Source organism: Pagrus major, chromosome 21 (genome assembly GCF_040436345.1).
Source record: "Pagrus major chromosome 21, Pma_NU_1.0".
Classification (NCBI taxonomy): Eukaryota; Metazoa; Chordata; class Actinopteri; order Spariformes; family Sparidae; genus Pagrus; species Pagrus major.
The window spans coordinates 29,212,256-29,227,952 of record NC_133235.1 but is presented as its reverse complement, the minus strand read 5'-3'; the positions used below and the strand labels follow the sequence as shown (position 1 = coordinate 29,227,952).

The 15,697-nt window shown below is 41.7% G+C and overlaps 1 protein-coding gene across 2 annotated transcripts in view; it reads left to right on the top strand.

Moving 5' to 3' along the window:
- LOC141017191 (receptor-type tyrosine-protein phosphatase N2-like) overlaps window positions 1–15,697 on the top strand; it is a 214,152-nt gene that overhangs the window by 156,838 nt on the left and 41,617 nt on the right. For both annotated transcript variants that reach the window (XM_073491840.1, XM_073491839.1), the window contains exon 14: window positions 7,716–7,913. In XM_073491840.1, the coding sequence (XP_073347941.1) occupies window positions 7,716–7,913 (198 nt within the window). The remainder of the gene's footprint in view (window positions 1–7,715; window positions 7,914–15,697) is intronic.

The following is a 15,697-nucleotide window of genomic DNA, read 5'->3' as shown; positions in this document are numbered from 1 at the left end:
GTGACGCCTCTCGCCACCTGATGGAGTGCGTCTCGTCTAGAAATCAATACACTGTAAATAAAGACACTTGTGTTTGTATGGACGCGGCTCCAGGAGGAGACAGTAAATTCGTGCTGTTTAGACTCTAAACCTGTCCGAGGTTATATTGTTCCTTCATTTTTTTTTTTTTTTTGGCTTTTTGTCCTCTAATTGGCTCTCGAGGGGAAGCCATTTTGAATCAGTTTTAATTACATCATAAAAGAATTTGCTGCTGCGGCAAAGTTCACCGTGTGGGCTCGTTGAAATATGAATGCTGTTGATCATGTGTCCCCCCCCACACACACACACAATGCAGCGTTCTTGTGCTGATTGGGCGCCGGGTCGTGTTGCTGAGGATAAGAAACACTTGAGGCGCAGACAGGAAACCAGACAAACTGGGGTATTTAACAGCCAGGAGGGTTAGAACAGTTTACGGGCCCAATATTTGGCTTTTATTAGACACGACGAAATTGGCCAGTTAGTGCGTCCTTAGAAAACTGCTGTCTGTGAAACATGCAGCGGCATTTATTCATCTTCACCAGGACAAAAGGCAAAGTTCTCACGTTCAGCGATGCTCCAAATGATGCTTTTCTCTCCAGATCAGATTTCAAAAGAGTAAAACACCTTGAAAGTTTTGGCACGAAAAAGATCAAACACAAAGGAGAACAATGGGAGGAAGATATCAGATACAGATACAGAAGATGGTTTTCCAAACTGGACATTTGAAAACAATAATAGTAATGACAATAATGATATTAAAAATAAAATTTATATACACACATATATATATATATACAGTCGTCCTCAAAATTATTCATACCCTTGCTAATTTTTGTGATTTTCTATTTTTGTGATGAAATGACTGCATTTTTTCAAGTTTGTTTATGAGTTATACGTGACCAACAAGTGAAAGAATGACAACAATACACAATTCAAGAAATTCTTCATTTCAGGGGTATTTTATTCAAGGATTCCCAAAAAATGCCATGTTCAAAATTATTCATACCCTAGTCCAATGTCTTTCTTTAATAGTCAATAGCATAGCCTTTGTTTTTTATGACTGCTTTGAGACGATTCTTGTATGTGTCCACAAGCTTCCTGCATGTCTCCTGTGGGATGTTTGCCCATTCCTCCTTTGCGAAAGCCTCAAGCAGGGTCAGGTTGGTCGGTTTCCTAGCCACCACTCTGGTCTTCAAGTGATGCCACAAGTTCTCGATGGGATTCAGGTCAGGACTCTGACTTGGCCATTCTAGGACGTTGACATCATTGTCCTTGAACCATTTCTTCACTACCCTGGCAGTGTGTTTGGGATCATTGTCTTGCTGGTACGTCCAGTTGTGGCCAAGCTGTAGTTTCTCAGCAGATTCCTTCACGTTTTCATCAAGGATCCTGATGTAATCTTCCTTTTTCATTATTCCTTGGACCTTGACTAGGTTCCCTGTGCCACTGGAAGAGAAGCATCCCCATAGCATTATGCTTCCACCACCGTACTTGACTGTGGGCACAGTGTTCTTTGGTTTATATGCTTCGCCTTTCTTCCTCCAGACATATTGAGCATCCATATGGCCAAATAACTCCAACTTGGTCTCATCAGACCACAGGATGGTTGACCAAAAGCTGGGATCTTGCTTCAAATGACCTCTAGCAAAGGCCAGGTGAGCCTGCACATGTTTCCTCCTGAGCAGCGGCGTCTTCCGAGGCCTATGTCCATGGAGACCTCCTCTGTGCAAGACTCGCTCAATGGTGGACCGTGAGACCTTTGTCCCTGCCTGGTCAAGCGTTTCAATTAGGGCCTTGGTTGTGGTCTGGGGGTTGTTGTTGACCTCTCGGCATATTTTCCTGGCAAGTTTAGGGGACACCTTACGCTTCCTGCCACGCCCGCTGAGGTTTTTAACAGTATTGAATTTCTTGTACTTGTTAATTATGCTCTGGACGGTTGCCACAGGGACATCATACTGCTTTGAAATGGCCTTGTAACCCTTTCCTTCACTGTGGGCACGCACAAGACGTCGACGTAGGTCTTCACTGAGCTCCTTCTTCTTGACCATGATGACCAGAAATTGAGAATGACCAGAACACTTTTCCTCTATTTATACTCTTCTGGAAAGATGCTATTTTTTTAAATCAGTGTTTAACATTTGTTTAACAATGTTAATGGTATTTATTCCATTGTAACATTTTGAAATAACCATAGGACAAAGATTTTTGTTGAGGTATTGTCAGGGGTATGAATAATTTTGAACATGGCATTTTTTGGGAATCCATGAATAAAATACCCCTGAAATGAAGAATTTCTTGAATTGTGTATTGTTGTCATTCTTTCACTTGTTGGTCACGTATACCTCATAAACAAACTTGAAAAAATGCAGTCATTTCATCACAAAAATAGAAAATCACAAAAATTAGCAAGGGTATGAATAATTTTGAGGACAACTGTATATGGTACTATATATATATATATACATATATATATATATATATATATATATATATATATATATATATAGTACCTTTCTTGTAGCTCAAAGTGCGTTACGAGTGTGTGTGTTAAGTTTGTGCAAGTGTAAATACTGCGTGATAAGACCAAGCAATCAAATGAGTCACAAGCTAAGAACAATAAGATATGTAAACCAGAATAACACTCAATAGAGAGCATACCTCCACCAAGGACAAACACTCCCCGTTTGTACTCACTCATGGACACCTGCCACCCAAATCCACCTGATTTTTTCTCCTGAGAAATTAACAAATGTTAAAAACAAACAAAATTCCTGGATTCGTCCCCTTCATCCACATCCTCATCTAAAGCTGATGGGGTCTATTCTTGGCTCTATAAGTTTTGTGCAAATCCCTCCAGTGGTTTTTGTGTAATCCTGCTGACAATCCAACCAGCAAACAAACAGACACGGGTGAGAGCATAACCTCCTCCGCCGAGGTGATAAACTCTACTTATAAAGAGGCTTTCATACAGGAGCTGTAGCTCAAAGTGCTTTACGCTAAAAGTGAGGAAGCAAGAAAGAAAGAAAGTTTGCAAAAACTGCACTATGAAACCAAACAATCGAATGAGTAACAGGCCAGAGAGGCAGCAGGTGGCAAGAACAGATCTGCTGAGAACAAACAGATACGTAAAAGACAGAAATTAAAGCGGAAGAATGCCAGTTAGTTGAAAGCCAGTTTTCAATTTTGTTTTGAGTTTGATAGTTGCATCTCTTGTAGCCTTCAGTAGAGAGTTTCATAGTTTTAGTACGTACGGGTGGGTAAAAATGGCTGAGTTATTTTGGCGACAGTTTGTATTTTTCAAAAAAATAGCAGCAGAGGATCGACGAGGCTGTGAAGGATTATTAAAGGACAAATAGTTGGTAATGTAGGCCGGTGCCAAGCCATTGAGAGGCTTGAAAGACACTTTAAAATCAATCCTAAAAGATTCTGGATGGTCTCTTTCTTGTTCTGGTTAAAAGCCTGGCAGCAGATTTTTGAGTTAACTGTAGTTTATCAATAGACAGACGCCTGATATCCACTAAAAACAACTGGATATTTTATATTACTCGACATATTTCAAGTTTCATTACACTAAAAAACAGCACGGTGGTGAACTCGGTCCATCAAAGTCCTGATGCAAAGCCTCATTATACATTCATCCAGTTATTATGCATGTAACCATTAAAGAAATTAATCATTCGATGCAGAATATTGATTAAAAATGGTTGTATCGTGAGATATAAGATGATTTACAACAGCTCTGCAGATCTGTAACCACAGACGCACAATTAAAAATGATAAATCATTTTAACCCTCCAACTATCAATCAAACATCTGAATAAATTAAAGTGATGTTGTAGAAAAATGTCCAACATCAGGTGTTTCTCTGCAGTGAACCGTGGATACGTACCAACTTTACATTTCTTTTTGTTCAATTTTTGAATGTTGTGTTGTGACCACGGTGTGTTTATGGTTTGGTTAGGTGAAGGGCACAAAAACCACTCGGTTAGGGTCAGGAACCAAACGTCTCTGTGGCTTAAAATACCTGGTTTTGTCTGCACAAAGATGTCTGGAAAAAGTCCCCAAATTTCATTAAAAGCATCCAGTGGTTTCACGTTTACGAAACTCGATTATTGATTTTGGATCCACCTTATTGGCCAATCAGAGAGAGTCTAACAAAGCCATGTAGTGACTTCATAAATGACATTAACAATGATCAGAATAAACTGACATTTTAGAAGTACAAGTACTAAAGCATCCATTAAAACTACGTCTATAAATACAGAATATATATATATAACTCAGTGCGTCCTCCTGTATAGTGTCTGTCTGCGTTCTCATGCCGGCATGTTTGTGTGTTTGCCTCCCACCAGCAGTGCCGCTGTCAGTATCTCTCCCAGGCCCAAAGGTATCGAAGCACTTTAATAACCTGCACACATTTATGAGTCGGTGTCCGAGCTCATAGATCAGTGTCAGCGCGCCGACCTACGAGAATATCAGCCCGGATCAGATACAGACTAATGAAGGCCTGCTCGCATTACCTCCACCGTCAATCAAACATGCCCGTTAGTTAATCACCAGCATCGCTCTCATTAAGAAACACAGATACCCAGAGAGATTAAGCCGGGGGGGGGGGGGGTCTTCTGCTGCAGTCGGTGCCCCCTCGTAGGGCCGATGTCTGTGATTTATGGTTGCACATATAGAGGATGTGACAGGTGGCTGATTTTAACTTCACTGTTACATTACATGCAGGGATGTGTGATGAACTGAGCGGTTGGAGTTTATTGTCTCACACATCGATCTGACACATTGATTACTGATGTGTTGATTGTCACATCGGGACTGAACGTGTATTTTACTGGTTTTCAACCCTCGCAAGCTTTTACACTCGGCCCTTTATTTAGATGAGATGGTGTCGGTCAGTCAGCGAAATGTCTCAACAACTACTGGATGGATTGCCGTTAAATTTGGTACACTCATTAACGTCGCCCTAATGATGGATTGTAACCACTTTAACGATCTTATTTTTTATCTAGCGCCATTATCACGTCAAACTTTCCCACTACTTTTTGACTAAATACCTGTAAAACTAACTGACTAAGAAGTGAGGCTCCCATCAGCCTCATCTGAGATTTATGTTTAGTGCTGATTACCAAACGTTAGCTCGCTAAAACATTAAGATGGTGAACATGGTAAACATTATACCTGCTCGATCATTGTGAGTATGTTAGCATGCAAACATTATGATTTAGCTCAAAGCCCCTCTGTGCCTCACAGAGCTGCTAGCATGGCTGTAGTCTTGTTAACAAAGACTTTATTATATTAAAGCGCTGCAAGCTTTTTATTGACAGGTAGTCAATGAAAACAAATGTAGTAATGTCTAGTTTATTAGACTTTCTTTTCTTTTCAAACATAACATTTCCTTGATTTGTGGATGAATTAGTTATTTGGTCGATAAGTTCATCTCTGAGAGAAAACACCCGACAGTTTATGTTTTCAATTTTAAGTTTCTGGTTTTACAGGAGTGTGTGTTTTAGCTTTACTGCCAGTGCTTTTGAGTCATGCATCAGTTGTGTTGTACTTAGTATGCCACTGTTGCTTAGCATTTAATCTTTCCATGAAGTTTCATGGTAAGTGGGTGGTGATTTCTTTAAACTTCCCCCCACATTACAACAATATTTACCTCAAAATGTATTGAAAATGACCCCGACATTGTTTGATAATAATATCCTGTTATGTTCCAATAAGCATTACATAAATACCTGGTAATTAAATACATTTCCACGATACTTTCAAGTTTGTGTTGTTGCAGCTTAATTTCCAAGTATTTTCTGACTAACTGCTAATTGGAAAATTGACTCATTTTATTAAATAATGTTGGGGTTATTTTTGGGGGGTAATTTCTTAGAAATTTCAAATATGTGACTTGGTAATTACCACCTGCTCACTGTGACATTTGCAGACCTGTAAAACGATGTCACTCTGTTCCTTCAGAAGTTCAGATTGATCCATCAGCAACAGCATAATATGTTTTTTTCATTTGCATTTTCATTTGCTGCATCATTGCGCAGACACCAGAGATTCAGACTCTCATCGGAGGTTTATGGGTAGCGCAGTCTCACCTTTGTCATCTCTCTGTAACATAAAACAAGTAAAATCTATACGTGGAACAACAGTGTCTTTGTACTCGTCTCCTCTCTGAAGTGCGACAGTCACATTCACTGGTGGCTCATTGAAGTTCCTGCAGGGAGTTGTGTTGGAGAAGGAGGCGTGGAGGAAACAATGATTGTCAACATTTCATTGTGGTCACGTAATCCCGACAGAAAATGACAGTTAGCTCCTCAGCTATGAATGGAGAAGTTGTGTTTTTTTCTGCTGAGACACTGACTGGCATCCTCGGCCAAAAACTTTCTTGTAAAGTTGTTATTTGTCCAGGGAAGGCTTGCTGAGCATGCACCGCTGTTTTTCACTGACATCCTGGAAGCCGGCCAGCACAACAGCAGTTTGAGGTTAACTGCCGTGTGGTAGAAAAGTTTTTCTCATTTGGCATTCTTGCACAGATGTTTTGCAAACAGTCTGCAGGATTTCTCTCCTACCTTTTACTCTGGTGGTTTTGCTTTTGAGCACAACACAGAAAGTCTTTACTGAAAGTTTCTTCCATGAAGGTCAGAACACATTAATCCCATTTTCTGTTGCCTGGATCCACCCATTGTGCTCACATTTGCTCATTAAGCAAACAGTGGCCATTTTTTACTTTTGTGTTTTTCAGCTTTTGAACTTTCAAGCACAGAAAGAGAGGCCGAAATAATGAGGATAATCATGAATAAGCTTAATAAAGAGGACAATTTCTTGGTGAGACACGATTCACCAGCCTTTGATGACAAACTTGATTATTGTGGCTCTGCATTGACTCAGAAATGGTTAAACTAATTTGCAGTTGCAGACGTTTATCCACTTATCGAAGAAGATTTATCGGTTCTCTTGACAGAGTTTGGACGGCGCCTTCCTGCTGTCCAATCACAGGTGGTTTTAAAACAAATCACACTTTTAACAAAACAAGTCTGAACGTCTGAACAATCCAACCCTGACTACGTCTATTCATCTGTGAAAGTCGCACTGAGGTTTAAAACCCTGAGACTTCCTATTAGTCGGTCGAACTAATGAAACTTGTTGCATGAGAAGTTATTCATCGTCAACACTACTCAATACTAGTGGCTAAAAACTGTTTGGAAAAGGGCGGACACTTTCAAAAAAAATACTTGACAGGTGATTGGATGAACCATCTGACACTCATCGTCTATCTCGTGCTTTGTTCACCCAATCTGATCAGCAGTAGGAGAGCGTTTACCGGGAGTGAAATCAAATCAAGCGCACAACTCCAAGCCTGGCAAGATGGATCTCCGAGATCACATGATCACGTGATCTGAGTAATCCAGCTGCCTTGCAAGGTGAATTTTAGTCACTGGCAATACTGACGCAGTGTAGTAACATACAACATAAAAAGTGAGAAAGTCAAATCTATCAATAGTCACAAGTTTCAGTGTTTCATTCCCTTTGAAAGTTGCAGGATGAGCCATGCAAAAGAGTCTCAAATTAAGTATTTGGTTGGTTATGCCCATTATGTTGAAACTGTCCACTAAATATCTTGACTTATGACGCTGGTAGTTCCCAACAGCCTGACAACAGTGACTGATGTGTCCCCCTCTTCCCTCCTGCAGGAGCTCTGTCGGCAGCGCATGGCGGTCAAACCCCCGACCGAGCGGACGGAGCCGATCTCCTCCAGGATCAACAGCGTGTCGTCTCAGTTCAGCGACGGCGGTCAAGCCGTCAGCCCGTCGGCACGGAGCAGCATCTCGTCCTGGAGCGAAGAGCCCGCCCACTCCAACATGGACATCTCCACCGGCCACATGATCCTGGTGAGTTTGTCAGAGTGAGTCCTACTCCTGTGAACTGAATCAAAATATCATAAAATCAGTGCTAAATCACCAAGGACATCAGTTTAAATGTGCATGCTGTTTTTGTTGGCGACATTAGCTGATGAAACTGATTTGAATGATGCATTCAAAGACTCGGAGGAGGATTGAGGGCTGTCTTTCAGTGTTGCACAGAATCCTTGGATGACTAATGACTTCATTTGTCGCTCTGACTGAATCATTCAGACTGATGTTAGCATGTTAATCTAATCCACCCACTTCTCATATTGTACATCCAGAGCTGGTGAAAGGAGCAGACTAAAATTCACATCCAAACTTTATTGAATACAAGAGAAGGAAAAGGATATTTTGAGAGGAAGGAAGGGATTCATCGGTGAACGCCTGTGGGAACAAACTGTTCACACATCCTCGCCTGATTCCAGACCTCTGAACTGCAGTCCACATCCAGGGACGCACATAGGGGGGGGGGAACAAGGGGAAAACTTTCAGTGGGCCCATAATCATGTTCAACGTAAATATACTTTTTTACGCCGGCTCTTCAGAAAATGGTATGAGTCATTTTGTGTTGTATGTCAGAAGTGCAACTACGGTCGGCCACATGACCCTAGAAATGTACAGATTAAAACTGACAACTAGCTCATGTTGGCGTAAATTCCCGGACCTGCACGTAAATCTGAACGCCATAAAAGAAAAGAGAAGGAAAAAGCGAGCTGGCAAGCTTAGAGAGCTGCTCCCTGCCAGGCTGAGGAGGCAACCTCCAGCGTTAAAGCTAATATTACTAACCAAGAGAGAGCTAGCACCAGCAAAGGAGCCACCAGCACCATCGATAATGACGTTCTGCATGTGTTTGTGCAGGACAGAGAGCACGAGCATGTAATAATATGAGTCATGCAGCTTTGGGAGAGCCCATATATCCTGAACCTTTTTTAGAAGTTCAAAAACGACTGAGCCAACCGGAGCTGTGTGGGCAGGATTTACAAACTGTGATGGCTGCGTGGTCGAGGCAGAGAAATCACTACACATAAGTGGACACAAAATGGTGATTAGCATGCATGAGATGGATGCAGCAGCTCTTAAATCAACACAGTCTTTATATATATTTGATGATTTACATGCATGCATCAGAAATGTTGTCATGTAATGTGTTTTCGGGGATTTTGGATTTTCCTGTACACCACCATCTATCATCCTGGGAGAGGAGGAAAGGATGTCGTATGTTTCACAGTTTTTAATTGCGATTTATTGGTCAAAATCTACTTGACTTGACATTTTTCATGAAAAACACTAAGATAACTGCTCCCAGGAGCCATGACCTTCAGTGCTGATTTTAAATTACATTCCCAGGATGAATACGTCTCTCACTACTAAATAGTCGGGGCAAAGAAAAAACAGAAGTGGCTCACATGAGGTCAGATGAATAATTAAGTTAATCAAAATGGTGATCCAGTCTGGTTATCAGGGTTAATCCTGCAGAGTTTACAAAGTGCTTTGACAGACAAGCAGCATAAGAAAATATGACAACAGGAAGGCAAACAGAAGCATGTCTAGAAGTTAAGTTAAGATAGTTAAAGTTAAGATAAAGTAAAATTAAGAAGACAATTTATGCAAAAACGCAAAATCTTCCAAATATTAGAAGATAACGTGGATTTCCTCTACATGAGTGTGATATTCCTGCCCTGACAATCTCAGTATTTTCCACCTTTGTGGTCGCTGGTCTGTCTTTAAAACCAGCTTCCACAGATTTTTCTACGCTTCCTTCATTTCCCCTTTTATCCAAAACATCCCATCACCTCCTTCTCTCACCCCTTAAAACCATTTATCTCTTTCAAAACCAGTGGAGCTGTTTTTTCTTCCTCTGTCTCGTCTGCATTTCTACATGTATCACTCTTTTCTCTCTCTCATGCACACATTTCTCTTTTTCCTTCTCATCTCTCTCTCTCTCTCTCTCTCATCTTTTTGTCCCAGTGTCTTTCTTTTTGTTTTTTGTTTCTGTACATCTCATTACACCCACAGTTTCTATAAGCAGGCTTCTTACCCTCCTCTATCCTGCAGATGAAAATCTCTATTGAACCTCGGTCGCATTCTGTCGAGCGGGTGTCGTAATTGCGATATTCACTTCAACCACCCTCGGCACCGCCGACTCATCCCAACCCCCTCGCCCCCACGCCCCCGCCTATCTATCTCCCTCTCTCTCTCTCTCTCTCTCTCTCTCTCTCTTCCCATGCATTATGAAGCTGCCGGCGAGATGTGACAGAGCGGGCTTTTTGATGTGTTCAATAGGCACAAAGATACTAATTACCCCAGAGATTTGCACCAGCGTTGTGTTCAGGAGAAGCGACTCCCTTTGCATCCCTGCGCCTGCTGCAGAGAGAAGCAGCTCTGTTGCTCGACACAAACGCGCAAATCCCCGCTAAAGTGTTTCTTTGGCACCCCGCGACACGATGGGATGCGAGCGTTTGATGCGCCTCGGTCACATGCGGATGAAAATAGATTTGAGACAGCGAGGTCTGAACTTCTTCAGGTGCATTTGCTTTGTCTTTGCCAGACAAAAACACATCTCAGCAGAGGCGGCATCACTCGAGAGAGATGAAATGAAGTGTTGCTCATTTTCTGTTACGTATTTGTTCGGTGTGTGGGCCACAGTCTGGTCAGGAGAATACTGAATTTGTTCTGATATAGACACTCATATGTAAATGGTGTGAGGGACGGAGAAGTGCGTCTGATCCAGCCGTGATGATTAATAACGCTCTGTGTAGGTGATGGAGATGAATGTCCTCTTCAATGTTAATATTCCTTTTAAAGCCTCTTCAAAGTTATAAGAGACAAAAAAAAGGCCTCATGCAAGAAACTTAACTGTTCCAGAGCCTCGTAACGGCACAAACCTGTTGTAAATTTGACTGTTTCAGCTTCATAAATGCCTCCAGGTCCAGAGACAAAGCGCCGGGCTTTGAAGCCAGTTTTCATTAGTGGCCAGACCGTGTAATTACATCTTCATGTGACACACTGTGGCTCAAAAAGACTTTTTTGAGCGTCACAACCTCCATGAAATGACTCGTTTCACTATCATAACTTGAGCCATTCGGTCCGATAACATTTGGAAAGTCTAGAAGAGCAAGAGATGCAACACGGAAGATCACGGAGGTTGAGGTTTTCTGGGTTCAGAGCACCAATGAATTGAGCTCTGCCTCCAACGCTGTGTCCAGATTTTAATGTAACCTCCTTGGTTTCATCACTAGCATGAACAATGCCTCGTGAAGCGATGCGTCCCATCTCGTTGGCTCCATCACTCTATTGGTTCATTCATGTAGCGCCGATGTGCTTCTCAATGAGCTTACGTGAAGTAAGTAAGAGGACGTTAAGCACCACAATCTCTACAGTAGATTGTTGACGGCTTTGGAATTATTCTAGATTTAAAATCATCAGATTGCACAACCCTAATTAAATTCCAGTTTAATTCAGATAAAGGCATTATAATCCTTTGGTCTGTACACGAGTCGTCATTTATAGATACCAAACAAACTCGTACATGCCATGTAAGAATGAATCAGTCTGCATGAGTGGCCTTTACTCGACTCCTCATCATAAAAAATGGTGTTTTCAGTCATTCAGATGTTCAAAATCTTTAATCAGTATACAAAACAACGCCTCCCTCTTCTCACAGGAGTAGTATGATGCTGTTACAGTCCTGCAAAGCAAGAACATTTATAAAAGCACATCCAAGCATGTTAAACAGAGCGTGCTGGACAGAAGTAGAGGTGAATAATGGAAATAACAGAGTTCATACATTAGATAGTGCTCCCATGAATATTTATTTCCTCCACGTGTGACGTTTCAAGTCCGTCTTCGGCCATTAAACTACTGTGCTTGTGCAGAGGTTACACAAAAATACAAGAGACACATGAAATACTCGACCCTACAATATAATCTAAACCACCTAAAAATGACTTGAACACCGAGGACCACAGTTCAGATTCCTCTCTCCTATGCACTGTCAGTGTTTGTTTCTTGAAACCCAACCTCATTATCAAACAAAACTGTTGATATTGGACGATTAAACAGTTTTTAAATCATCTCTTTCTACCGTATCTGCACGTGGCAGTACTGTAAATTTAAGGGGGAGATTATGGCCGAACCGATTAAGTTGTACTGTTCTCAAGACTTGCTGGACTGATCCAAGTCAGGACCTGATATGCTGTATTTTCACAGAGTATCAGCGTACAGATCTACAGTCTAGATTGATGTAAGCGTATGAGAGAGGGAGACAGGAAGCGGGAGGCATTAGAAGCCCGAGTGGGAGCAATGATACATTAGCTACACCGGTGATTAAGATCAATATGAGAAAGAGAGAGATACACATTCAGCATTAGTTACATTAAAGGGCAGCTGGACATCTGCCTTCGTCTTCTTCTGCGTGACTCAGCAGTGAGGGAGTTTCCTATTCCATCCACCACAGCTTCCATCTAATGTATGGATTATATACATGAACACAAATGGGCTTCATACCTCCGAAACGAGTCCAAATGCACGCGGTGTCATGAGCCGCCGACCGCGCTGATGAGAAGTTGATGTGCACATTTAGCTCCGCGTTTTTTTTACTCCAGCGAGTAAATAAAAAGAGGAGCGAGCGGCGAGGAAGCTCGAGGAAGTTTGTCTTTCATGGGATGCTCATCGTCACAAGTGTAAGTGATAATGTGTGACTACTCAATGAGAGAGAGCTGAGAACTTTTAGCCGCCTTTTTTTACTGTAATCTCGCTGTGAAGGGAAGAGAGGGAGAAAACACACCGAGCTGCAAGTGTGTTTCAGCACCTTGGACAGCTCCACACACACACACACACACACACACACACACACACACACACACACACTGGAGCCAAACGGCAGCTCTGATTGGTCCAGCCCGTCTCAATCCTCCCACAGCAGAAACATTAGACAGCAGGGGGAAAAGTTACATAATACCATTGTCATATGAAAACCATGTATCTCCTTAAAAAAATGTCAGCCTTCATCCTCTTCATCTTCACTGGACTTCCATGTGTTTCCACTTTCGTCAGCCACAAAGGTCACATTGTTTTCTCTGCCTGCAGAACGACACATAAACCTTTTACTGAAGTTAAAAACTCGGAGTTGTGAGGTTTTTTCACATAATGGTGACAATCTGGGGAAATTGCTATTTGATGTCTTTCACCGCCCACCAGCCTTCGTCTTCAGTAAAGATTTTATGGATCTGCAGCCACTTTCCCTCTTTTCATCCACCCTCCATCTTCCATTCATTAGCTTTCCTGCATTTTGATGCTAATTTTATGTTTTTTAAATCTGTTTTCTGTTTTGATCTTCTTTTTTCTGTAGTGCATTATTTTTCACTCTATTGCTTCTGGAGCCACAAATGTTTCTCTTCCTCTGTCCTTTCATTTTTCAGTTTTTTTCTTTGAAGTCTCACCATTTTTCTTTCAACTTCTCCTTTTCTTCCCGTCTGTCATTTCTCTTCCCATAATTTGGAACAATGCCTCTTGTTGCTGCTCATATCTTTCCTTTTTTTTATATAGCTCTATCTGTCAGCTTTACAAAAAATATTCACACTTACAAAAGAGCTCATTTCAGATTCACATCATGATGTCAACTGGAGAGCGGTAGCAAGGTTTCCATTCCAACAAAACCACGACCCAGTCGACGCGTTTTTTTTAAAGGAGGGGGAAACTTAGAGCCGAGGGATTTTTCTTGTGTTTTTTCCTTCGGTGGAGGCATCACAGCGAGAGACCGAATCCATCACAAAGCGAGACGAGCGCAGCCCCGCCGCGGCAAAGCAAATATTTCATCTGACGCCCTGTCGTGCGCTCGAGTGAGGCAACTGTTGAACGATTAATAAAAATCACGGGCGTCGAAGAAAAAGGCATAACGCGTTAGCTGATGAGCCGCGGTGCCCTACCTCTCCCACCGACCCTCCCACCTCCCCCAAAAAATTAATTGCCTCCCGTAAACCCTGAGCAAATTCCATGTCATCATCCACCCACTGGTTTTAATTTGAGGAGAAACAGCTTTCACCATCTTATCTAAGTTAATGTATTACTCGGTCCCATGTGACTGGGACCCGCTACACCACCACCGCCGCCTCCCCCCTACATCCTCTTTGCTTGTGTCTTAAGAGGATTAGTCGACTCTATATATAAAGCACATTATCTTGTCTTTTGTTGCTGGCCAAGTAAGTGTTATAGATTATACAGCAGTGAGCGCCTCCACCCTAGATTAACCGTGCTGGGAATTTATTGTGGCCGTGGTTTTTTCGTAGCTCAACCAGCGGGGCCAGCTGGGAGGTGATCTGTAGAGTCGGGGAGGTCGCGGGGCAACGACAGGCCCTCAGGAAATGGATGTTAAATCACTCTGATGTTGGTCAGCTGAGGAGGAGGAAGCGTTCAGCTGCAGAGGACTCATGTATCAGGATGATGTCAGCGTTTAACTAAAGAAATAAGACAGCAGCTGATATGATGGATGGATGCAGAGTGATTGATCGCATGTTTGTTGAAGATATTCGTAAAGGGGAAGACCTCAGCCTGATGGGATGATTTGATCAGACAAAAAATAGCACAAATTTGTTGAAGAAGAGTGAGATTCTTCTGGAAATACGTGATACTTTTTAGGGATATTAGCTTGAAATGTAGTTATTGTGTTAAATATCAGCAGAGTTGGTGATTAGAGGCTTGAATTTAAACGAATTCAGTTATTTGTCATCAAAAATAAATGTAGTCCAAACGCCGTGGAGTTCAATTGGAAAAATGTTTCTCCTGTCTCTCAGGAAATGTATAATAGAATAAGAAAATTGAGCTGTTTTCATTTAAAATGGTGGAACTAGATACAAAAAGGTAATTTGTTGGAGCCTTTGCAGTCAGGACTCCTAGACTCGACCTGCCTGATGAGATCACGGCTGCAAATTATCATCTTTTGAAAACACTCAATTATCTTTTTGGTGTTTTTATTTGCGTCATGACATTCTGATTTACTTTCACTGCGTTTTATTAACTTTGAGCTTGTTTTGTTCGAGTTTTTATTGAAAGGTGGCTTAAAACTTTATTTTCAGTCGCTATCGCACAATGGTGCTCCACTCTTACTTTGACTTCGCAGCGAATAAAAGAAAGCACGCGACCGTCGATTTTAAACGAACACAACCTTCAGACTCGACTGTGATGAGGTGTGAACACCAAAGATCAACCAAAAGTTATAAAGACACAGATTAGCGTTTCAGATATTCGGCTCGGCTATGAAACGCTATGAAAACACAGTTAAAACCTTTTGTATCATCTGTAAGACATCGTGACCTCCTCAGTGGTGAAAGAAACATTCAGATCCTGAAGTAAAAGTTTCAGTGTCACGGTGTAGAAATACTCCATTATAACTTTCTCATTCATGGTTGTAATTAAAAGGCAGTAGACAAGTAAGTAAGTAAGTAAAAATTCAGAGTATCGTGTGTTCAATTATGCGATTTCATAGCTGGTTTGAAGCTGGCCGGGTCTTGAACCTATAATAATTGCTCATATTGATCACAAAAAAAGGACTAATCTTTACTCTTAATTTCATCAGCTGTGTAATAAATGTAGTGGATGAACCAGTACAGTTCTTCTCTCTGACGTGTAGTTGAGCAAATACTCCAGTATTACAAGTACGAGTCCCTCAAAGTACTTGATAAAAACACCTGCTTCCACCTCTCCCTGCTGAGTAACAGTATCTCAGAGCGATGCCTCTCACTCTCTTCCTTTCCCCTTTAGTCGCTGCCGAT